This window comes from Neophocaena asiaeorientalis, unplaced genomic scaffold (assembly GCF_003031525.2).
Source record: "Neophocaena asiaeorientalis asiaeorientalis breed wild unplaced genomic scaffold, Neophocaena_asiaeorientalis_V1.1 scaffold603, whole genome shotgun sequence".
Lineage (NCBI taxonomy): Eukaryota > Metazoa > Chordata > Mammalia > Artiodactyla > Phocoenidae > Neophocaena > Neophocaena asiaeorientalis.
In genome coordinates this window covers 3,141,054-3,166,857 of record NW_020175662.1, presented here as the reverse complement: position 1 = coordinate 3,166,857, position 25,804 = coordinate 3,141,054, and the positions used below count along the sequence as shown (strand labels likewise).

Below are 25,804 nucleotides of genomic sequence, written 5' to 3'. Positions count from 1 at the left end.
AGGACACTGTGAAGATTTTCAATATCTCACTTTAAGGGTGTCTCTTAAATTCTGTTATGCCCAGTCTGTTTGATGCTGGATTTGTTTGATGTGTTTTATTGTCGCTATTGTTATTACTGTTGTTTATAATATAGGGAGAAATTTATGTAAAAATGAGGGACAACATTTAAATTTCTTCAAGTTCTTTTTCCGTGCAGTTTTCTAAAGAAAGCTATCTTTTTCTCCTATAGCTAAATTTAGAGTTTCATCCTTTCTGCCTGTTGAGTAAATAGCTTTCCATGAATTAGAACTAAATCCCTTTCTCAGAACATCTTTCTGGAGGAACAGCATTTTGTCCTGACACAGTGTGTCTTAGGTTCCCTCTGCAACATCCAAAAAACCCCAGAAGCAGTTTCAGGTGAAGCACATTGGCCTCCTGCTACTGTAATAATTATAGTAGCATCCTTGCATTTTCTGCATGGCCTAGCAACAATTAGATTTTTACTGTAGGCTGGTTGGATTTTTTTTTCTTGTGTTAATTTCTCTGTGTTTTCTGTTTTTTTTTTTTTTGAAAAAAGTCAAGGGATAACAATGGAATACCAACATTTTTGCTGTCTTCCAGCTTTATAAGGAGATTGTCTATTTACGAAAGGAACATCCAGTGAACTGGCATAAGAACTATGCCATTGCCTGTGAACGGATGCTGCGCCTTCGGGAAAGAGGTGCAGACCCTGAAGTCTTGTTATCTGAAACCATCAGACACTTCCGTCTCTACACTCAGAAGGCCCAGAATGATCCACAGCTGGCCGATATTTCAGTTGCTCTAAAACACCTAAGAAAAGAACTGCAAAGTCTGAGAAATATGAAAAATGGCTGAGACAGCAAACTGTGAAAAACCTGCTTGGCGTTTGGCTTCCAAAATCTAAAAGTTTTTCATCCAAGAAAAGAAACAGCATAAAAAAATGGGGGCCTAAGTCATCTCCCAGATATAAGTACATGGTGCAGCCGTACTGTTTCGGGGGAGGGGGGGTGGTTAGAGACCGAGATGTGCTATTTATGCAAATACTATTTAGCCCATGTTACTGAATTAGCATTTCAGCAAGAATATTTTGAAAAATCTTCCTAATTCCACAGTCTTTCACCAAATGAGTTGCTTGATGAGATTCTAGAAGAGAATGAACTGTTTTCATATACTTAAAATATTGACCATATATCTTAAAGGCCCTGCTTATTGGGATTGGGATTGAAATTAAATTCTTCAAACATTAATACCATACCAAAGACATTCTTTGTTTTCGAGAAGTGAAATCATTTTTTTTAAGAATGAATCTTGTTATGCTTCAAGTTAGAATACTGTTGGTTTTTTTTTTTTTTTTTTTTTTTTTTTTTTTTTGAGTAGCTGTGGTTGTTACATAATCTCACACTTCAAACTAAATACCAACCAAATGGTATTTTGAAAAGGTTAGGGTTTTATTGTCTTAGATCATTCTCTGAAATCACTAAAAAATTAAGCTAATTGTTGTTTGCTTTTTTTTTCAGTTGCTTAAACTGATTGGCAAGTAAAAAGGATTTTGTCTTTCCTTAATTAATTTTATATTCATGTTTTACTTCCATTTGGGCTCATAAATCTGGGCCCAATAATTAGTCCTGCTGCCAAAATGCGAAAAAAAAAAAAGGGCAGGGGCTCGGGGGGTGTGGGGAAGTGGTTCAATAAATTCATTTCTGTTACAAGCATCTTTTATACATATTACTAAAGAGAACATAGTAAGAAATGCAAATAATAGTTCTTTATTTTATTATGACAGTTAATTAATAGCAACCTGTTTTAATGAATAAAGTCACTCAGAGTCCTTCAGCACTTCCTAAGTAGAGGCCTGAATCTGTAGGGATTCTTTTCCCCCCAATTGTATAGCTCCTAGACTCCAAGAACTATATAGGCCCCTGTATAGAAATGCTCACTAATGAAGAGGGAGGGCTAGAAGCTTGTCTGCATTCAAAGATCACTGGTGAGTCATTCAGCAAGAAAAGGCCCCTTACCAGGAATAGTCACAGTTCCGTGGCATTGTACTAGCAAAAGGGTCTGATCAAAGGTCTCCTGTGGAGCTTGCATGGTTCCCTTTCATACTACGACCATAATTAAAACCACTAATTCTCTTTTAAAATGCTGCAGGATGCCATGTAGGCATCTGTCTGGAGTGTCCTTTGTGATGTCATAAGCTGTTAAGGACCAGTGCCGAGGGCTTTTGAGTGAAATGCCAGTCATGAAGGTGCTTCAAGACAAGGGTGCCTCTAAAAGCTTGACAGGGCCTTGACTGCACAATTCGAGCTGAATTTGCCCCTTGTCAGCTGCCAGTAAATAAATCTCAAAGGGGGAAAAGCTGAAGTTTCATTACCTGATCCATGGGGCTTTGTTGGTTTTGGCATCACACAGGGGAAGCTCTTGCCCCTCCATTCTCTGGATTTGAAGATGTCCATTGGAGCCTGCAGTGCCTGGACGGGGTTCAGAGCGGAACCTTTTGAAGAGTGTCAATAGTTGTAACAGTTCAGCTGTTAGGAAGACAAATAAATGGAGGAGCTCATTAATCCGCTTTTGGCTCTCGGTGCCTTTTGCCCTTTTATCACAGCCTTATTAGGCTCCTACTCATCTTGAACCAGAAAAAAATGAATTGAAGTTGTTGAGTACTAATTGGCAAAGACTTTTAATCATGGGCCAAGAACTTTCACTGACTTGAAAGTAACTTCTCCACAGGGAAGAACCAAAAACCTGGTTTACCTTAAAACAAAAACCTGTTGGAGTGCAGTGTGGTGTAAAAATTTAAGGAAGCATTGATAAATTGTCTAAGTTGATCCATTTGAAAGAATTATATAAGATGATGATTTCCACTTTCCTTTAAAAAGAGTACAATAAAATTCATATATGCCTTCCCTGGAAATGCACTGTCTTTATTATTTCAGAAAAGAGATTGCATGCGTATGTGAGATGATCATATTGGTTTTGAACATCTGCATATTGTATATGGAATAATATGTAAATATTATTACAGCATCTACATACACATCTGGTGTTGGAGTAATAGTTCCTATTTATGGCCTTAAGAATGGAAAATAAGGGCCTCTTTTTGAAAATATCTGCATTTTAAATGTGTCGATAATGTGGACACACATATTCAGCATATGCCTGAATATGCTTTGCGTATTGACTGTTGTCTGATGGTACATAGATTATTCTGTATTTGTGCATCAGTGGCTTTGGACCACTCTCTGTTTGAGAAAGCAATGATATGATGGCCCACAGTAGACAGGCTCATAATCATTTAAATTTCCAAAAAACCAGCAGTGAATGAAAAAAGAGCAAACTGAGCTGAGATTTTGGGATGTTGGGCTTCATTCCCAGATCAACTACTTTTTGAAGAATTCTTTCCTTTCTACTGTGTGAGGTTAAACAAGTTGCTTTCTTTTCCTTTCTCTTACTTCTCCTTGGCTAGTACACAAACACCATAAGATCTGACAGAAGGGGTATCCTTTAGTCTAACCCCCGACATGGAAGAGGATGTGAAGGAGGTGACTTCTGCACGTTTTGGCTGGCATTCTCCTAGCAGTGTCCCTGGAGTGCCGAGGCTTGGCAGGATGACAGGAACCCTGCAAGGCCAAGTTCTGCCTGGACTTTGGCCTGAGGAGCAAGTGGGAGCCAGCAAAACTGTCTGCCTCTCCACATGCTGTGGTGCCCTCCTGCCCGGCACCGAGGCTGGCACACACCAGAGAGTGAGTGGAGAGGGAGATTGTGGCTTCCATGTTCCCTAACAAACCGCCCCAGCCCTGTTCCCGATGATGGAGGTATGCTTGCTTCTTGCTGTTGACTTTCCTCTTCTCTTTGTTTTTTCAAAGGATCCTTTTTTTTTTTAATACTTTTGTTCTATGACTCAAAATGCAGCCAAAATAGAAGTGAGTCAATGACTAGTGTCCTATTTTGAAGTCTTCTAATAGAAATTGTGAAATGTTATTTCTGCCTATATTCGTAGTCCTTTCTAATGACAGAACCATGATGTTTAGCCTTTATTATACTTAAATAAAGCCATTTTGAGTGTTAGGATTATTTGTATGATACCCTGCTGATTTCTTTAAGTCATCAGATTAGGATATGAAGAGTAGTTTTTTAATTTATATTTTGAAAGTTAAACAGTGTGTGAGTCCTTTTTCATAGTTCCTACCAATATCCCTCAGAATTTAGAAATGTTAATACTTTTAATATTCAGGACAAAAAGTTAACACCAAAGATTTTTTTTAAAAAGTGGATCCTATTACAGCAAATCCTTTTACTCTGTTTTAATTCTGGTATATTCTGTAAAAGCACCAATGTAGAGTATTACTTAAAATTCTGTTCTTCTAACTGGCTCCAAGCCCTATGGTTCGGTAAAGAAAAAAAACTCAAACTCAGTAAGAGATTCACACTGCTTTGTTCACCCTCATATTTTGCTGTGAATGCAAACCCATTCTAAGGCTTATACTCACAAACAAATAAGTAATGTTTCCAGGGATTCTGGAAACATCTAAAAGGCCAAGATCTTGGCACAGCATTACAGAGCAAACAGGGAGCTAAAGCTTTAGCCGCGATCATATTCAATGAAGACGTCATTGTCAGTACCCTCTAAAGGTCTGTTTGACTTGGATCAGCGTGGACGGTATAAAACAAGCCTCAGGAATAGCACGATGTGCTTACCTGGATATCGGAAGGTAAACTAGTACGAATATATCTTGAGGAAGGGATTTTTCTGAAAAAAAAATCTGATTGCTCTTCAACAATGTAACATATATTTGTATATCCTGGAAAGATTAGCTTATGTCATATCGCAAAAAGAAAAAGATGGGAGAGACAGGTAGAGGTTACAAAACTGTAAACACAGAGCCTGAAATTATTGCCCTGTAAATAGAGTTATCTGGATCTTTTCCACCGATCCCGTGTTATTGGTGAGGGTTAATTTTCATTAGCACAGATATTGTTATGATTTTAAAAAGTTGATAAGGTTGAGAAAGTTTCAAGGTACAGATCGAATACAAAGACAAATAATTGGACCATGTTCCCATCCACGTGATCCAACTTCACAGAGTACCTAAGTAGTTGCAAGTCTTTTTGTACATAATTGCCATTAGATGAGGTTAATGTTAAATAAATGTCTAATAAAAGATTAAGAGAAATAAGCCCAATCGAAGTTTTAACCCATTCAGAATGTTAATTGTTCAGAATCTGTTATAAATCTGTACAAGTAGTATGGGGGGGTGGGTAACATAGGTGAATTATAATTTTTATATTGGTAAATTCATTATATATTATAAACTAATAAATGAAGATTACATCCTGTTTTTTAAAATATGCAAACAAACCATAACCATCTTCTATTTTAGAAATGTTATCTGGGGACTTCCCTGGTAGTCCAGTGGTTAAGAATCCGCCTTGCAATGCGGGGGATGCAGGTTTGATCCCTAGTCGGGAAACTAAGATCCCACATGCCACAGGGCAGCTAAGCCGTTAAGCCTCAACTACTGAGCACATGAGCCACAGCTAGAGAGAAGCCCATGTGCCACAACTAGAGAAAAGCCCGCGCACCACAACTAGAGAGAAACCCGTGCTACAATGAAGAGCCCATGCGCCGCAACGAAGATCCCGCGTACTTAGCTGCGTTACAACTAAGACCCAACGCAGCCAAAAATAAAAAGTAAATAAATATTTTAAAAAAAGAAATGTTGTCTGAGGAGTTATTTTATAATATAACCTTTTAAAGAAAATCTTTGGAGATTTCTCTCATATAAATAAGATATTCCCTAATGGTTGAACCATTGGAAATACCCTCACTTATATGCAAAAGTATGTGTGATTAAAGCCACAAGGGAACAATGCTTGTGAAGTCAGACCCAATTTTCTCTTCCTTGGATTATAGTGTAATGGAACCTAAATGAATCACTTATTACCACACATCCTTGAGTACCATCTGAGACACAAGAAATCCCTGTAATATCTGGCATGCCAAGACTTTTACTCAAAAACTGCCACAGAGGATTTGAGGACAGGGTAAAAGATGCAAGGACTAGAATCTTGTTACAGTATCTCCCCAAAAAATGGGTTTTGAAAGTGGAAGGAAAACATTATATAATTGTTTCATTTATTTAAAAAAATTTTTTTGGCCTGCACCATGCGGTTTGCGGGACTTTAGCTCCCTGACCAGGGATCAAACCTGGGCCCCCTGCAGTGGAAGCACGGATATCCTAACCACTGGACCACCAGGAAATTCCCTAAAATTGTTGTATTATTAACAGTGCTTTTAAAAGTTAATATTAAAAAAAATCAAGGGCTCTTTTAAAATACTCCAGCAAAAGCCACAGAAGCTTTAAAAGGGGTGGTTTATAAATAGAAGATGATTCATTTATCAAAACTCTAGGTTCCTTTGCTTGAAGACTTAAAAGCCAATCTACCAGGTGAGAGGAAGTTTCAAAAATAGATTTGCTTATAGAAGAATGAAAAACCAAAGTTCAATTATGCAGAGTTTAAAATGGGTAAGTTCACTGATAGAGAGTACTTGTACTTAGTGGTTGTTTCTATTTAGTGTGTCATAATTTTTCACTAAAATTAGAGCATATTCCTTCAATATGTGGAATGGTATCCACACAGTTTTTATATTTTTCTTTCAGCGATCAGAGAGTTAACCATTAACCTGTGCAGTAACCTGCGTTCATCTGGAGGCAGCTGCCCAAAGTGCAGCACTGTGCCTACTTACAGCGATAGTAAGGCTGGGTCGTAACATCAATTTAAAGGAAATTGACCAGCTTTTTCATAATGAAATAGAATAAAAAATATAATGCATCAGAGGTAACAAGGGTAGCTGTTGTTTCACAAAATTTTGTTTCATTTCACATATATGTGTGTGTGGTTTATGTACAGCACATATATCATACTATGAATGATATATAGATATAACATTTACATATAAATCTATAAATGTATGTGAACAAGGTCATAATATAAAATGTACTTCTTATTGTGGATCACAGTAAAGAATAAATGTGAAAGCCGCTGGCCTAGGAGAATTTATCCAAATTTATTGAATATTAATGCCAAAAAGGTTGGCTAAGGGATCATCTAGTATAACTAGCACAACTAATCTAGTTAGGGACTAGAAACAAGGTTCTTGGCTCAATCTGGTATACTTTCCCCTCTTCCATCACAGTTAAATGAAACCAGTTACATTCTACTATCAACTCTGTGTCACATTGACCCAAATTATGCAGTCATGTTAAAATTATGATAAACTTTTCTAGCTGTAAAAGGTGTGTGAAATCAAGAGCTGTGTCGTAGGAAATTGTTTAAAAGCCATACACTGAACTGCTTTCTTGCCCTCCTCCAAACCTCTGGAATATAATTTCTTTTTTTTTCTTCCTTTCTACACAGGGCCAGTTGTATCCCTGGCTTTTGATAGAGAATTTTCCTACCCATTCTGGACTTAGGAATATATACCCAAATTAAAGGTTTTAGTGTGATAAGAAAAAGTCACTTTGAAATCCAGGAACTTATTAGCATAAATTACATTCCAGCTGAATCAGCTACTGAAAGCTCCATTTGAAAAATGTCGCTCTAGATTATATACTCCTTCCCCCTCCTATGCAGGGTTCAGAACATAATAGTGTTTCTATGTTTTACAGAAGGAAATATGTCCCAGCTCCACTGGAATGTTCATTGAGTTGGGAATTAGACTTTTCCTCCCAGAAACCAAAACCACCTAGAGCCAGTGTTCATGATTGTTCTGTTTGGTTCAGCCACTCTATTAAACATTTTTGACGGTGTCCAGAAGGCCAGAGGCCTCTGTGAAGAACTAAATATCTGTTTTCCTAATTATGAGCCTTACCAATTCGGTGTTTAGATGATAATTTCTTCCCAATTTGGTTCTGAAGTCATAAGTATGATTTGTAAAAAGGTATAACGACAGTAACAATTATTGTTATAACAGCGAATTCCACTTGACATCCATTGAATGGCTTCGTGCCTGCATTTACTGTCAGAGCTGGAAGTAGTTTGGCTTTTCATCTGTGGGAGGCAAATAAATTTAGTGTCATTCGTGCGACAAAGACTCCTTCTGATGTGACCACACAAGCCATGCTGCATGCGTTTATGTGACGATACTTTTCTCCTTTCACATGTCCCCTTGTGAACAATTAAATAGTTGATCTACAGAGCCTAAACCTGTTGAATACTATGAGCTCATTTGTACGAGATAAATGTGGGAGCCTGTGCGAGAGTCAAACAAAACTAGAGCTTTATTTTAAATCAATGCCATAAGATTTCCTAGTAATTGTGCCAATAATTGTCACGTGAAACATGTGGCCTGCTTGAAATTTTGTAAGCTAGACCTTTCATGTTCCTTTTTTATTATAGTGCTGCTGGATTAAAGAAATACTTCAACAAACACCTTCATCTCATCTGAAAGCTCCCCCAGCAGTGTGCAGTCTCCTGCAGGAACTCACTGTCACCTCCCGTGGAGGGAAGGACAACTCGAGATCTTGTTGCCTGCGTGAAGCGGTACACACACACACACACACACACACAGAGGGACGTGTGCCTGGCGGGGTCATCGTGTCCCTGAAACAGCAGAATCCTAGTCCTTCCCAACTCTTCCATTCACATTTCCAGCTGCCAGGCTGTTCCAGATAGCACGGGCCTTTTCTAGACTGCACTAGAACACTGTATAGCACAGTGGTTAGGGCTGGACAAGGGCTCTGCCACTTGGTAGCTGGATGACGTGGTGCACGTGTCTGTGTGCCTTAACCTCCTCATCTGGAGAAGGGAGTTATAGCAGACTTACCTCACGGTGTGTCTGTAAGGACGAAATGGGCCGATGCAGACAGCGTGCACGGAAGCGTACCCGGCGCATAGCCACCGTTCGGGGTGCTGACTGTTATTAATGCGCCAGGACACCAGTGCTCCACTCTACACACCTGAGTAAAACCCATTCCACGCAACCCCATTACCATCACTGTCTTCCCTTCTTTACTGGCTTCCCCAAACCATGGTCCACGAGGCAGGAAGCTCCAACATTAGTACTATTTGCCTCTTCCCAAACTGAGATTTTGCCATCTACACATTTGATCTGATTCCACTTTCCCCCAAAGAGTGTAGATTCCGTTGTAGATTCCCAGGACCTCTCAAAGAACAGCCTCCCCACAACACAGCTTCGCCAGGCACTTTGAGGACAGATATGGGTCGGAAAGCTTGGAGCCCTGAACTCACAGCCACCACTGGGCTTCCAAAACCATGCTGGGGGCGGGGCCACAGACTTGCAATAAAGAATGAGTGGAGTGCCTGTCAGTGTGTTTTGTAAATGAGTATCTCATCCACTCAATTTTTTAAAACTCATTTTAAAAAATTCATTTAATCAATAAACACATTTTGAGCTCTACAGTGTTCCAGGCCCCGGGTACTAGGTTTTCAGAGGGGGAGGGGAACCAGACAGACTAGGGCCTGTTCCCTAGGGAACTTCCAATCTAGAGAAGGAGAAAACCAAAATGCAAGCATTTAAAATCTGCCCGAGGGTCCTTTTGTACCACCACTACATTTAACCCCACTGAGGAAATCAAACCTGCCGTCTCATTGTTACAAATGCTGATTGAGAAATGTTTACCACCACTGCCTCAACACAAATTAACACGGTTCCCACCCACGGAGACGTCCTCATCTCACTCCTAGGTCATAGAGAGCCCTGCTGAATCCACAAACGGCTGCACTGGATCACAAAGCAGTTCCTTTCCCCACACTTCCATCGTGGTCCTCCTCTCCCCACACCTCTTCTCCCCCCAGCATCCATAATACTCCGCTTTCCTTGGCTACACCTTGTCCTTCTGTGGATCTCAACGGCGCCGGATTAAGAAAATACTAGTGCTATCTGCCTACAGAGAAGAAAACTTCTCGCTTCTCCATTGCCACCATGGTAACAGAGAAGGGAAGAGACAGGTAAGAAAAGCATGCTGAGTGCTCTCAGGCTCAGTGCCTGACTCTCTGGGACCCACACCCAGGTTCTAAGAGGTGCAATGGCTCCCTCAGGCCCTCAGCACATGCTGCTGCTTCACTCCGTTGCTGGAAGAGAACAGGCCCCTCTTCCACAAAGCAATGAGAAGGAATCAGCCCTTCTGTAACATTCTTGCCAAAAATGTATAACCTCAATGTAGTCACAAGAAAATAGCACCCAAACCCAAATTAAGGGACACTCTGCAAAATACCTGACCAGTACTCTTCAAAAGTGTCAAAGTTGTGAACGACAAGGAAAGACAAAGAGTGTGACACAGATTGAAGGGGACTGAGGAGTTGTGACAACTAAATGCAATAAGGGATCCCGGATTAGATTCTAGAACGGAAGAAATATTAGTGGAAACGCTAGTGAAACCAAATCCAACTCTGCCGTGTAGTTAATAGTTAATAATGTTGCACTAATGTCAGTTTCTTGGTTTTGATCATTGTACTGTAGTCACCTAAGCTATTAAATTAGGTGGAATCGGGGGACGGGTATACAGGAACTCTCTGAGTTATTTTTGCAACTTTTCTATAATTCTAAGATGATTTCAAAATAAAGCGGTTTAAAGAATTTTTTTTAAGGCAAAGCACTTCTTTTCTCTCTTAGTCCTTGTCGTTCTTTATTGAAAGCTTTAAGCCTCAAGATGAGCAATAGCTAGCACAGTGGTCTTTACTACCTGGGCGCACCAATGATCAAAGAGACAAGATCCTTAAGGCCAAAGGCCACAGCCCTGCCATTCGGGTAGGTGGTCCTCACTGGCCCTGGGCCTGAGTCCCCTCCTAGTGGCTGTCCAGTGGGACCTGGGTGAGGATTGGGCATCTCCAGGGAGCCTGAGGCTCTGTTGCAGCATCTTGGCGGAGGCTCAGGAGAGGTCTGCGGGATTAACTTCCCCGAAAAGCCACTGGACTCACACCCAGTTTGAAGACAGCAGGCTCTCGCCTTGGATTATTCCTGTGGTCTGGGTTTCTCTCTTCAGGCAGTCCTTCTCCAGGAGAAGAGGGAGTGAAGGCAAAGCACCCTTAATTCCCTAATTCTTTCCAAAGATGATTCAGGTTTTTGCAGCTTCATTAGCATTTGCAGATAGAAATACATTTTAAGTGGCATTATGCTAAGTAATTATTCTTACAGGATGTGAAATTAAACACATTTTACTCAGCATGAAATTATTCCTGCCATGTACAGAGTTTGGTGACAGCTTGAGAGTTGGGACAGTGGGTTGCACGAAGGGGAGAAGCAATCTATGTATTAAAAAAAAAAAAAAAAAAGGCCAACCCAAAATATTCCACCAAAGGTAAGTCCTTGTAGCAAAATAATTTTGGCTGGATGGAACATTAAACCTGCTACTATAAATTTCACGCCTTGCATTCTTAAAGCAGATGCAGAGGGATGATGCCAAAAATTAATTGGAAATAACGCGACTTGTCTTGTGTACTCTATCCAGTAGAGGGCATAGCAGATAAGCATTGTGTGTCTTGGCGACTTAGCGACTGATAAGGCTTGTGTGTAATTGCTTCTGTAAAGATATGTAGCAGCATGCTTGGTTGCTTATTTACATTTAGGAATGTGGTTCGGAATAGGAGGTTTAGATTTATAACTTTGTTTCTGTCTGTCAGCACATGGGAGACTTTGGGTCGTCGTGAGCATTACATTTACCAATGCGTAATGTTAAATTGCTGGATTTAATTGTTACAGTACAGTGAATTATTCTATTATTTCTTACTTTTTTATCCTAAGGAAAATTCAAACTTTCCAGGCTTTAGGGCAGGATAAAATGGCTCTGAGCATGTCAATGTCTCAAGAGCACATTATTTTCTTATTGGATTGTATTAACTTTACAGATGGAAATTTGAAGGAGAATTAGAAGGCTTAGAGATGGGAAATTTGGAGAAGAAAAGAATAATGTCTTAAGATTTCTGGAGGGGTTAACTGGTAAGTCATTTTGAAAGCTGCTGATGCTAATTCTCATAGCAAGAGACATAGCAGACCCTAAAAATATCAGGAACGAGGCACGGAACTGCTAAGAAAGAAGAGAATCTTGTGTCACACTCAGAACTGCCAGAGGATTATTCAGGTTTTCTGTCTCTGTCTCAGTCTGTGGCTCTGGCTCTCCCTCCCTCCTCCTCTCTCAATACCTGCTATAACTGGCACCGATTTTTCTTCCGTAAACTCCTAATAGGGCAACTTTCCATGTTCTGGGCAGAGGGTGTTTGGCAGTTCCACTTAGTTTAAAAAACAAACACGGCCTCCCGCCTCAGATGCATGTATTTGGACCTGAAAGGACAGCAACATGACATATATAAACAAACATTCATCCATAAGCACTCTACTTTGCAGCTGAAGGGAAAGCTGTGGGAATAAACCACAACATAATAAAACCTAGCAGACAATAACCTTAAAGGAAAACGGCACAGGCCCGCCTCCTGCCAGGGAACGGGCTATTTCCTGAGGATCAAGCGGCTGGGAGGCGGAAAGCACAGGTGTCCTGTCCACGCTGCGGGATCGGATCTCGGCCAGGCACCAGCCGGCTGGGCTGGAGTCCTGGCCGTCACCGCCTCCGCCACCACCATGGACGCCCCTTCCTCCACCTTTACCCCCAGAGCTCTTCCCCACCATTTCAGAGGCTTCCATGCAATGCCCAGGTCCGAAGTGCCCCTTTGGGAAAACGAGCTGGGGAAGAAACTCACCACAGTGCTGGCTGCTGAGTCGGGGAGGAGGAGTGTGGGCTCCAGGGTGGCAGGAGACTTGCTGTGTGCCCATTTTTGTACCATGAGCAAGTACTGCCTAATCTTAAAAGTGTAGAGTAACGGAACCTGAACCTAAGAGAGATGAAGAGAGACTTGCGGGTTCTCGGACCTGCTCTTGTTTACTGTCTCCTTGCCACATTGTCTTTCTCCCCTTGTGCTTTTCATAAAGGAACAATGAGCCTTTCTCCCCGGGACAGACTCTACTGCAAATCTTGTTATTTCTCCTTGGAAACTTTAATTTGTTGTTTATAGCACTCTGTTTCTTTACAAATGGACTCCTCCCTTGTGTGTGTGTGTGTGTGTGTGTGTGTGTGTGTGTGTGTTTCTGTGTGTCTGTGTGTCTGTGATGGGTGACTAGAGGTGGTGAAGGGCCCCTGTAGGAGGGGAGGGAAGGAACCAGAGAGATGACAGGGAGAGAATGGGGAGGGGCTGCTCATCATTGGAAAAGTTGGGGCAGGAGAATGTGACCTGAAAGCTTATAAACTTAGGGTTGAGTTTTAGGATAAATTCAAGTTAATGTGGAAGTTAGGGCCTCCAGAGCTCTGCCTCCCATCCATCACTCAAACCCCTGTTGGCACAGAAAGTTATATATGCACCCAAAATGGCAAGAGCCTCCATTTGGTTCCTACATAGCTGCAGCTGCCAATAAAAAGCCTGAATCGGGCTTCCCTGGTGGCGCAGAGGTTGAGAGTCCGCCTGCCGATACAGGGAACACGGGTTTGTGCCCCGGTCCGGGAAGATCCCACATGCCGCGGAGCGGCTGGGCCCGTGAGCCATGGCCGCTGAGTCTGCGCGTCCGGAGCCTGTGCTCCGCAACGGGAGAAGCCACAACAATCAGAGGCCCGCGTACAGCAAAAAACAAAACAAAACAAAAGAAAGCCTGAATCTTGCCTCTCTTCTTAGATAGCTGCTTCTCTTGCCTTAAAATCTTTCTAAGCAGAAGCTGTATTTAATATTGCAAATAACTACTCCCATGGTTTATCGGTCAGGGTCCCCCTTGCAAAGTCCGGAATCCATTCCAGCTAGTGTCAGCAGAAAGGGCCTTAGTACATGGCCTTAAATGGCTCACAAATTAGCAGAGACAGGCTCTAGGTTGGTCCTTTCCAGGATGAGCTCCACACTGCTCTGCAGAGCTGGGTCACCAGCAGAACTGTGGCTTCCACCACCAGGAAGCTCTCTGCCAAAGCAGGAAGCTACTCCAGAACCACAACACCCCTGCCGCCCTCGGGAAGCTGCCATGGCCAGGAAGCCCCTGCATCTGCTACAGCCTGAACCACCCGAGTGGACACTAGAACCCACACCAGGAAACAGCTGACCTGCTATAGCTTTCAACACACAGAGCCAGTGATCAGACACAATGAAAATAAATGTGCATGACCACACCTCCAGCGAAAAGAACAGAAGCAAGGGCTGTGTCTCACTCCTGCCTTCCAAACCCCATGCATCTGAATGGCTGAACGGAGCTCACTTCCAGAATCCCAGCTGCAAGGTTGGTGTCTGAGAAATACAGTTTTCATTTCCCAGCCTCTGCAGTATGGACGGCATTCTAGAAGGCGGCTGGAATGAATGTCAAGCATCAGTGCACTGTACCTGCTACACTTCAGAGTTACAGTGCTGAAAACATGGTTTTTTGGAAAAAGCTTATTTACAAATAAGAGAAAATAGTTTCTTTTGAACCAAAAATAAATGTGCATTCTGAAATGGACAAATTCGTAAAGCGGGATTGTCCCAACAAGAATTTATAGGTATTGAGGTCAACACACAAAGAAGCCGGGGATGGGAATTCTTTCATTTCCTCTATCCTAGTAATAGAGGAATCAGCAAAGGCCAATATACTGTAACTGCTTATGTGATATCTGGAGCATGGTAAACAGTACATTATTAGAAGATGGAGCAGAAGGGCAAGTAGCAGCTGATTTCACCTAGTAATGGCACACGAACTGGCGTGGACTCACCTGTTGTGAAGGCTAGAACTGAGAAAGGAAACTATTACATCACCAATGGAACGGGTTAAAGATGTAAAGTGGTCACGGTGGGAATTGGGTCTGCGTACAGGAGTAGTGGAATCAACATGCCTCCAACAAGATCAGAGGGCCTGCTGATAGGAGAGAAATACGTGTTGTATTTCTTTTCCATTGTCACTTGAGAAGCCATCTGAGGACAACTTGGGCATGAGTGGGAGTATCTCCCTGGGCCACTGCTGGAAGGCAGAGCAGGAAGTACCACTCAAGAGTCAGAACTAGGACAAAGTGGTTTTTGCTGCAGGAAAAAAGCAGCTTAAAAAAAGAATTTCTGAGAACTCAAAATCCAATGACCCAAGAGACTACAATACACACACTGTCCCAAGACTTACAGAAGCTGGAAGACCACTTATAAAGAAAAGCATAACCTATAATCAAATAACAGAGGCCACAGATTGTGGAAGGAGGTGGATAGAGCAAAAAGACAGCAGAGATTATCCTGTGGGGAACCCTTACAAAGCCTCGCGCGATTTATGATGGAAAGTCAGGAGTCCAACTGAGAACCAGAGCGTGAAACAGGTAGCTGAGTTGCGATGGCCATGCAGAGTGAAGTTCCCTGATGTCACAGCATAAAGTTCAATCGCATCGTGCCTTGAGGGGAAGCAGAGTCAACCGCTCTAAAGCTTTGCGTTACTGACGACCTTCAGCATAGACATTAACTTGTCTTCGTCTTTTCATTTATTTACTTTTTTAATAGATTTTAAGTATCCACTATGTGTAAAGTAATATGAAAACCATAGGTATGGTACTTTAGGGGGGTTATTGCTTTATGAGGGCCAAATAGAAATGAAAAAGCAATTACATTGTAATGTGGTAACTGAAGGAGAGCACAGAGGGTTATGCAGGAAACCCACCCAAACTCGGAGTGAGGGAATGGCAGAGAAAGCTGCCTGGGGAGGAGACACTGAGAGGGGAGAAGGAGAGTCAACCAGGCAGACAGCGGAGGGGGCTAGAGCAGGAGGAGAAAGTATTTCAGGAAGAAGGAATAGTGAGTGAAAGGCCTCAGAGTGGAGAGAGAGTGGAGCACTTTCAAGAATTTGTAGTAATCCTGGATGTTTGAAATGTGGAATTTGAAGTAGTAGTGGCAAGAAATGAGGCTGTGAAGCGAGCATGGACCAGCCCATAAAGGACCTGAAGACTCACGTGAAAGAGCTTGGGTTGTATGTTAGGGTGATGGGAAACTATTGGAAGAGTTCTACGCTGGAGTGTGATACCACGTGAATGTAGGATGATCAGAGCGACAGCAGTGTAGAGAATAGACTGGAGTAGGGGCAAGGTTGAGAAAGAGGAACCCATCAGATGTGGCTGCAGTCACATAGGGGTGATAATGTGGCCTGAGCTGGGGCGACAGTGAAAGGCAGAAAAATGGGCATATTCTAGAGAACCACAAACCTGGAAAGGGCTCTTAACTCTCCTAGCAATCCTGGTACGCTTGATCTCTCTCTCTCCAAGACAACTATCACAAGTTTCTTCTCTCCTCTAAACTCCAGCTCGTTTCCTCCTTTCCTCCTTTCCTCTTAGCTATCTCCCATTTAATTGAAAAAATAGAAGCCATTAGAAAGGATTTCTCTTTTCCTCGCCATCACACCTACCTGCTCCTGTACCCATCTTCCCCTTCTCTGCTTTCGAACCCTCCTCCTATCACAAGCCAACCCTGTCCCAGCCGTGACATCCTACGATGGCCACCTTCTCAAGGACTCTGATCCTTCGGACTTCTTATCTTCCACATCATTCGTACCTCATTCCTTCCCTCTCCCTCTCCCTCTTTCCTCCACCATCTGGCTTTGCCTCTCTCTGCAAGCTTCCGTGGGTCTGTTCTACTCCTGACACCTACACTTTAGCCACACTGGCTCCAAACACTCCAAGCTCCTTCCTACCTGAAGGGCCTGTGTAAAAGCTGCTCCACCTACTTGGAAAGGATCTTGCCATTTGTACTGGGTTGAATCATGTCTCCCCCAAAATTCATGTCCACCTAGAATTTCAGGATGTGAACTTATTTGGAAATAGGACCTTCGTAGATATAATTAATTAAGATTAAGTCATACTGGGTAAAAGTGGGCCCTAAATCCAATGACTGGTATTCTTATAAGAAGAGGAGAGGACATATAAAGATATAGACACAGAGGGAAGGGGACCATGTGAAGATGGAGGCAGACGTTGGAGTGGTGTGTCTACAAGCCAAGGACTGTGGGTAACCATAGCAACCAGGAAGGGGCGACAAAAAATCCTTCCCTAGAGCCTTTGGAGGGAGCATGGCCCTGTTGATACCTTGGTTTCTGACCTCTAGCCTCGAGAACTGTGAGGGATAAAACTCTGTTGTTTGCAGCCTCCCAATTTGTGGTCCTTAGCTATGGCACCATTGTCACATGACCCATCCCTTCTTAGCCCTATGCCTTCCCTAGGGGGCTCTTCCCTGGCCACCTTATCTAAGAGTTTCTCTCATATTTTTCTTCTTTGCTGAAACAAGTTCATTTTCTTTATAGTCCTTATCATGAGAGGATGTCATATGTGTATTGGCTTATTTTTGTCTATATTTTCTATTTCCCACACTAAACTCTAAGCTCCAAGAGGGCAGGGATCACATCTGATTGTTTACCTCTCTAGTACTGGCCTAAAACCTGGTAAGTATTCAGTAGAGAGTTGGTAAATGAGTGAAATAATAAATAAAGGAAGGAAGGAATGAGGTACTTAGACGTTGGAGTGGACAGGATTCATGACTGGTTAGATGGAAAGGAAGGGGGCTGGAGTGGTCAGGGATTCCAGGTATCCCACTCAAGTCCTTGGTGGATTCAGCTGCCTTTCACTGAACTGCAAAGCGTGGGAGGAAGAGCAAGTTTGGGGAAAGGTACTGAGTTCGGTTTTGGAGTTTTGAGTCTGAGGTGTCTGTGGGTCATTCAAAAGTAGAGGTCAACTAACTGGCATCCCTGTTTCTGCCTTCCCCCCTCCCCCAGCCTGTCTGTAACACAGCAGGCCAGGGGAGCCTTTAAAAACATGAACAGATGACATCCCTGCTCTGCTTACCACCTTCCAATGGCTCTCACTATTTATTTTACTGGTTTATTCATTCTCCGACTTCTCTGATTCTAGCGAGATATTTGTTCCATGAGGGCAGGGCTTTCTGTCTGTTTTGTTCACTACATATATCCAGTACCTACAACAATGTCTGGCAGGTAGGAGGTACCCAATAAAATGTTGGATAAAGCAATAGGATTCCGTTGGGACTCTGGGTTATGGGTCTGGCACTCAAGGAGTGAATTCTGGGCTGAAGATGACGATTGGAAGCCGTTGACAGGTGATAGATTAGATGGGTAGATAGATAGATAGGTAGGTAGAGAAAGCTCCCACAGTGGATGTGATCTCCCTTGGGCAGGACATAAAGTGGAAGAGAAAGTGGGTTAGGACCAAGCCCCAAGAAACATGAACCTTTAAGAGAAGGGCAGAGAAAGTGGTATCCTCAAAGGAGACTAGGAGGCAACAGCCGGTGTGGTATCAACCAACCAAGGCTAGAGAGCATTCCATAGAGGGAGTGATCCACCGTCAAGTACGACTGAGAGGAAGCAGACAAAGAATGGCAGCTTCATGAGATGGTAGAGGTGACAATCCAATTTCAGTGTGGAGGAATGAGTTGGAGGGAATATGCAGACAGGAAGTTTAGCAGCTGGTATGGACAAATCTCCAAGAAATCAGACTGAGGAGAGACTGGATGATTACTGGGGTCAATATGGAGGTTTTCATTTAATGATTGGAGAGAGAGCCAGCTTCAATGCTGATGAGAAGGAATAAGCAAAAAGAACAGTTGGTGGATGTAGCTGAGAGCCTGAAGTGCCTGTTCTACAGCAGTGAGAAAGGGCTGTAGAACAGGTAAAGAAAAGGGACAAGTCCTGTGAAGGAGGGGTCAAAGAAAGGTGGGGCAGTCACTTACAATGGCAAGAATTTGTTTCTCGCTCACAGTCTGTAATTAGATTGGAGATCGGCCGATCTAAGTTGGAGCTGGCCCTTGGCTCCAGGCTGTTCAAAGAATCTCTCATTTTCTGGGACCAGCAGAGCATGTTCTTATTGCAATGGCAGAAGCCAGTGGAGAAAACCCAGCCATACAAGCACATCTCTAGCCTGTGCTGACATTCCATATGCTATCATCCCATCAGTGAAGGAAAGTCACTTGGCCAAGCTCAAAATCAAGAGTTGGGGAAAGGATACTTTGCCAGCTTGAGGCCATGGCAAGGTTGTGAATGTGTAATTCTATTATGGGGGTGGGGGCAGGTGAAGAATTGAGGATGATATTATCATTTTTATTTATTTTTTTTACATTTTGGCCACACAGCTTGCAGGATCTTAGTTCCCTGACCAGGGATTGAACCCACACCCTCAGCAGTGAAAGCACAGAGTCCTAACCACTGGACCACCAGGGAATCCCTGATATCATTTTAATGACTATCACCTCATCTAGGCTGTATGTGGTACAATTGCTGTAGCTCCCAACCAGCCTCCCCACTTCTGATTAATCCTTTAAGGCATCAGATTCATCCTTCTCACATGCCATTATCATGGTGTCACATCTCTTTCCAAACCCTGTCTATAAGATAAAGTCCAAAGTCCTTGGCCAGGTCCCCAAAGCCTCCCAACCCAACTCATGCAGTGTATCCCCTTCACTGTCCCAGGTGTGCGCTCCGCTTGGGCCAGTTCAATACTACTCACCCACCCCCAACACTTCCACTTCACCACTTACCTAAAGTTTCCTTATCCAAGGTCTAGCTTCCATGGATTCATCCCAAACTCCTCCAGCCCCTCTTCTGAACGCCTAGAAGTAAACGTCAACTGAGTTTTTACTACCCTTTTAAAACTTCATTATATAGGAACTTAAATATAGTGACTTAAATTATGACTATGTTTTGTTTACATATTTGCTAAACAAATATTTGCTCTTTTCAGACTCCATTTGTCGACCAACTAATATTGTGATTGGCCTCCTACCAGGAGCTGAATGCTCATTGGAAACCTGGCAGAGCCCTGCCCCTCAGGAGGCCCCAGTGGAGTACAAAAACAGGGCAGTGGGTACTTATAATGCAATAAATGCTACCCTGGGGGGGAGTATGGAAAGTCCGTAGGAGGGCACTGTCCCAATTTAGAGGAAATGGGAGGCTTTCCAGAGGAAGGTGAGATAGATCTGGATGGTCAGGGGCTAACTAAGTCTAAGAGAGGGTAAGGTGGTCCAGGCTGAGAGGACGGCGCTGGTAAAGGCATGGAGGCTTGAAGGAAGGCAGTGTGTTTAGGGAATAAGGTCTGTGTGATTCCTAAGTAGGAGCGAGGGCTGGAGTAACAGGGAGACAGCGTGGAATGGTGGGTTGAGGCCATCTGCTGAAGGATTTTGTGTGCCACCCGCAGGAACTTCAACTTTATCGGGGAGTGGGGACGAGATGAGGCCAGAGAAACATATGGGGTGGACGGGCCTCCCCTTTATGTTTCTTCTCAGGGTTACTCATGGCAGTATTTGCCCTCCAAACGGCAGCCAAGGGATGAACATACAGCGAGAGCCCCGTGCCATCCTAGAGCCTGCTTCCCCTCTTAGCATGTCTCAGCCCTAAATTGAAAGGGGGATCTTTGAGATGATTTAGCAGTTTCCCATTGCCAGACAGTCTCTGGATCCTCTGTCCTACCCACCTCCCAGGACGATGAGCAGTGGGTCCCATTCTGGGGTAGGGCTGCATCAACACATGCACGACCCTCTTCACTCCTGCCCGTGGCAGCCAGGGAGTGGACTGTCCTTTTAGGAACTGTTAACGTAGGCTTGATCTTCAATTTGATCTCCAATTTATCCCTAATTTAGAGGCAGGGAAAAGTATTTCATCTCCCTCCATCTTTTCAAAGTGTTTTCAGGCACCATCCATAGGAGCCTCGGCTGCTTGGCAGAGAGATCCCTTTGGAAACTGGCGCCCTCCGAGGCTGGCGGTAATTGGAAGTCCCCATCACAGGGTCACCTCTCAACATGGCTCTGTGTGTTCTGGAGTTTGATAAATACCAGGAAAGATAAATTTGATAAATACCAGCATCACAACGCTGTTTCCTTTGTTAACTCGTTCGTATGCTGTCACCCTTCCTCTCATCGTTCCATGCAGGTGTGCATGGTTCATTCACAACGTTGTCCCACTGCCCCCAGGCCCTTCATGCCCTGGCCCTGTGCTTGATAAGGTGGACATTGTCTTCCTCTCATCTGCCAGAGACAGAAGCAGGACCTCCCCAGCGTCCACAGTTCCATGGTCCCCACTTAGGAGTGTCCTACTCAATACTGCTTTCTGGCTACAGCCCCTTTCTTTGCCTTCAGAGATTGGCAGAAAGCTTCCCACATAGCTCTCTACCTAGACATTCAGAATGACATGTGTAATTTTATTGTAACCTGAGATGTTTCTAGAGGAGGTCAGTGAACCACACTGAGCCTTCGAACATTCCTCACTAAGTCTTTTGCCCAACACACCTTTACATCTTACCGCCACAACCTGTTTGCTTTCTTGAGATGACTGCGCATCTCCCTGGTTATGAGGATGGAGCGGGGCCTGCCGGCTCCAGCCTCCAGTTTGCGTCTCTAGGCACTTCTTCCAGGAGGGCTAGCCCGGGGTGAGGCCCTGGCGTGTGGCATGTGGTCAAGAGTGTGAGCTCTGAGCCCAGGGGACTTGTGATGCCACCCTCCCTTCTCATTTACCAGCTACGGGGGTCTCTGTCTGAGTTGAAGCCACCAGCAGGTGGTAGGAATTCTGTTCTTCCAAAGCCCTAAGTTTGAATACCAACTCTGCCATCTTCTGGTTGAACAATCTTACCCAAATTCCTGAACTTCCCTGAGCTTCTTTTGCTACCCTGTAGAATGGGCACACTACTTACATGGAACTTATACATTGGAAATACACATGGGAGTTAATACTACATTATCCATTTCATCCCTCTACCATTAGGTAGTGGCAATGTTACCATCTGGAGAAAGAGGGAAGCTACCAGAAGCCATCCTATAACTACAAGGAGAGTTCTGACTCTGTGGAGTACAATCAGCAAGACTGAATGAACCCAAAGTCTTTAGTAAAATATTTATAATGGTTGTTTGAATTGTTGTCTCTCCAACAGACTGTAGGCTTCTCTAAGATAGGGACTTTGATAGGTCTAGCACATAGGTAGTATCAGTCCTCAAACTTCATTCTTCTTGAATATTGTGTTGACTCTGCCGGGTCTTTTGCCTTTCTATATGAAGTTTCTAATCAGCTTGCTAATATTCACTTGCTGGGATTTTTATTTTATTTAATTTAATTTTATTTTTTTGCGGTACGCAGGCCTCTCACTGTTGTGGCCTCTCCCGTTGCGGAGCACAGGCTCCGGACACGCAGGCTCAGCGGCCATGGCTCACAGGCCCAGCCGCTCCGCGGCATGTGGGATCTTCCTAGACCGGGGCACAAACCCGTGTCCCCTGCATCGGCAGGCGGACTCTCAACCACTGCGCCACCAGGGAAGCCCTCTTGCCGGGATTTTGATAGGAATTACATTAAATCTATATAGATCAAGTTGGGAAGAATTGACTTCTTAACAATATTGAGTCTTCCTAGCCATAAGCACTGAATACCTCTCAATTTACTTAGATCTTCTGCGATTTCTTTCATCAGAGTTTTTTGTTTTCCTCATATAGATCTTGCACACATTTGTTAAACATACACCTAAATATTTCATTTTTATGTGCTAATGCAAAGACTGTTAATGTTATGTTACAGGCAATAGGAAGTCAAAGAAATGGCTAAACAGAGGAGTAATAATGTACATTAATTTTTAAGGAGATTGTTCTACTAACAGTGTGAAAGATGGATTATAGTTAAGTAAAATTAGAGGTAAGAAGACCAGTCAGGAGAATTTTTTCTCAATGTGTACAAGTGGAAGCAAAGACCTAAGAGAAGTAAGTAAAGGCAGAAGGTATAGGAAATGTTAAATCTGACTCAAGAAATAAGGCGAATAATAAGGATGCTCTTTCTCTGAGAAAGCCAAGCAGACAGATGTTGCAACAGCCTTGACGACTATTCACCTACACCAGTCTGCCCAGGGAAGTGGTATTTAAAGACCAAAAATGGCGGTGTTAGCTGTCTACTCCAGCATCCATTAATCCCCTGCCCTTTTTCCTGCCTAACACAATCCCAGTTTTGCTCAGGAATCCTCCTTCCCCACCTGGCCAAGAACTACAGGGTTGGCCTGCTTGGTCTATGGGTGCCCCTATCCCCCTTGCCAGGACTGAATCAGAAATGGGCAAGTGGGCCAATTCTGGCCAGTTGGACAAAAAAGGCCATCTGCTGAATGAGGTGGGGACGGCAGCAATAAAAAAATTTTCCTCCATCCTAAGTGAAAGCCGCAGGAAGAAATGGTCTCCTACCTTGCTCTGGAGGTTGTCCTGAATTTGTGACTTCTAGAGCTACTGTATCCAAATTGCTATCAGCCTGAGGATGGAGCCAACAGTGAAGGTGGTGTAGCACAAGGAAAGCACTGTTGAGCTGCTGAATCAAAGAAAGCACATTTCTTTATTGGTTGAGCCAGTATAAGTTGGGATTTCTGAGACTTGCATCTGAAAGCATCCTCTCTGTTACACCTGACCTTATTCAGCAGCTAAGCTAAAGAAAGCTCACCTGCTACCCACCCACCCCTCTGAGGATGCTAAGTTCTTTCCTAGTGCCAGGTTAGATCATACCTCTAGAGTAAGGACTTTGCCTGCTTGTTTACTGCTCTACTCTCCACATCTAGAACCTGACATTTAGTAGGAACTTAATAAACATCTAATATATCAGTGAATGAATGAGACACTGAAGAGCTAAAATTTGAATCACATTTGTTTGGCTACTCCCCACCCCACACTCTGTTTTCTCCCATTAAAACTTACCATTATTGGGCTTCCCTGGTGGTGCAGTGGTTGAGAGTCCGCCTGCCAATACAGGGGACACGGGTTCGTGCCCCAGTCCGGGAAGATCCCACATGCCGCGGAGCAGCTGGGTCCGTGAGCCATGGCCGCTGAGCCTGCGTGTCCGGAGCCTGTGCTCCACAACGGGAGAGGCCACAACAGTGAGAGGCCCACATACTGCAAAAAAAAAACAAAAAACTTACCATTATTGAGTTGTGAATGTTGTATGCCTTTGACAAGTGACAAAGATTATAGCAAGAAATAGCTATATCAGAATAGCCTCTGCGTTTGCTATATGAAAAGACAGTCCAACACACATCTATGATGTTTTCAGAGTTCCTATACAAAGTCTTCTACAAGAAAATTAATGCCAGAAAAAAAGCATATCTCTCTTGGAGAATTGTTCTACTTCCTTCCAGTAGGTTGTATGGATGATCTAATTGAATGTCCTTTTTCACCCTGGCTGCCAGGAAGCTCAAAGCCTAATCTGATGCTAAATCACAGTAACTCTATTACACTTCACAGTCAATGCTTGCTTCTTCTTCCTTTCCATGGCTCTGCTTTTCTAATTTTAGTTAAATGACCTTATTGTGTTTGCCTTTATTGTAAGTTGCTTCAAATCCTTTTCAGAAAGAGGTGCGTATTTTAAAAAAAAAATTAACAACTCAATTCTAAAAAGCCATGCAGAGCCTGAGTTGGCACCACTTGCTCTTTGTAATAGCCTGGAAGGGCCCCCAAAGTAGCCTGGTGCTTTATCTTTACAAACACATGTCAGCCAGAGCAGCGGTGCTCACCGGAGATCTCCCGAGACAAGGGCAAAAATCACCCGTCATTTTCTACTGAATGGGTGTCTGGAGGACCATTCAGTCTCCCAGTGGCTGGATTTGGTGGAGCGGATTAACGTGGAGAGCCCTTGGAAAAATCAGCATCGCCCCTGCCTAAACCAGCTATTGTGCCAGAGTTGAGTGTTCTGTCTAGTTTTGGAGATAGAATCTCTTTCCTGCCTGGCCCCTAGCCCCGCTGGCTTTGTATGCAGAGTCCCGTGCCCTTCCCCTTCCCCGCACACCCCCTCCCCCGACTCTGGACCTCAGGTCTCTCCAGCCAGCCCTCTGTGCCAACTGGCAGAGGGTGCTCTTGTATAGCAGATCTGAATCCCTCCCCACCAATGAGCTCCCGATGCCTTCCTGCTCCAGCCAGGCTGTCTCCACCAGCTGGAGGCCCTGGAACCCTCACGTGGGGCAAATTGCTATTTTTCTTTCCAAAGACTGGCCTAGGCCATGCCCCCAAACACCGCTGAGCTGGCCTCATTCCCCTGCAAGCTTGTGTACCCCTCTCTGCGCTCCAATTTCCCCACAGGTGGAACAGAATGAAGCTAAATATGGGAGGACATAGTTTGATTTGTGATATCTATGTTGAGTCAGAGAGAGAGAGAGAGAGAGAGAGAGCCCTCTCCGAGCTCTGCAATAATACATTCTGTGATTTAATTGGAAATTTAGTAAATCTGCTAAAACATTTAGTGGTTTAAATTTTTCCTGTTCTGCAAAGAAACAAAGGCTTCTGGTTTACCCTGTGTCTTTCAACAACTTTAATTTCATTTGTAGATTACGGATGGAAGTAGCATTTCCACTCGATTGCATACTGGGCATTAAGAAGACAAAAACCTTCATTGTTTGCAGCCCTCGGAATTTTTTTTCAGACATTAAGCTGTAGGTGGCATTCTTTATACCTGACATCAGAGCACTTTTGTCAGGCGTTTAGTTGACAGGATTTACTGCAAGCCCATCCTAGGTGTGTGAAGCAGAGAAAACAAGGAAATATATCGTTCGGGTGGGCAGACAGAGGAGTGCACAGGCCCATCAGCCTGACTGGGTAACCGCTGCTTTTCAAACTGTGTAATTAAAGATCTTTAGAGTTCTTTGAAGGGAATTAATTAGTAGAGGAAGGCTGTTTCGTTTACAGTCTTTATCATCAACATAATCAAAAGCTAGCCTTGATATTGGTGGCAAATTGGACTGAATTCTCCCGAAGCGAAACATGCTTCCTGCAGAGCTGTTCTTGTTTTTGGAGGTTTGTTCCATCTGTGTGTTAGCTTGCCATTGGGTG

The 25,804-nt window shown here is 43.5% G+C and overlaps 1 protein-coding gene across 3 annotated transcripts in view; it reads left to right on the top strand.

The window, feature by feature from the left end:
* Window positions 1–2,912, top strand: part of TMEM260 (transmembrane protein 260) — a 59,785-nt gene extending 56,873 nt beyond the window's left edge. For 2 of the 3 annotated variants that reach the window (XM_024731461.1, XM_024731463.1), the window contains one exon: window positions 602–2,912. In XM_024731461.1, the coding sequence (XP_024587229.1) occupies window positions 602–856 (255 nt within the window). In that variant the 3' untranslated portion in view covers window positions 857–2,912. Of the gene's footprint in view, window positions 1–557 lie in introns of all 3 variants that reach the window. The other variant, XM_024731462.1, reaches the window with a different exon arrangement.
* Window positions 2,913–25,804: the final 22,892 nt, after the last annotated feature.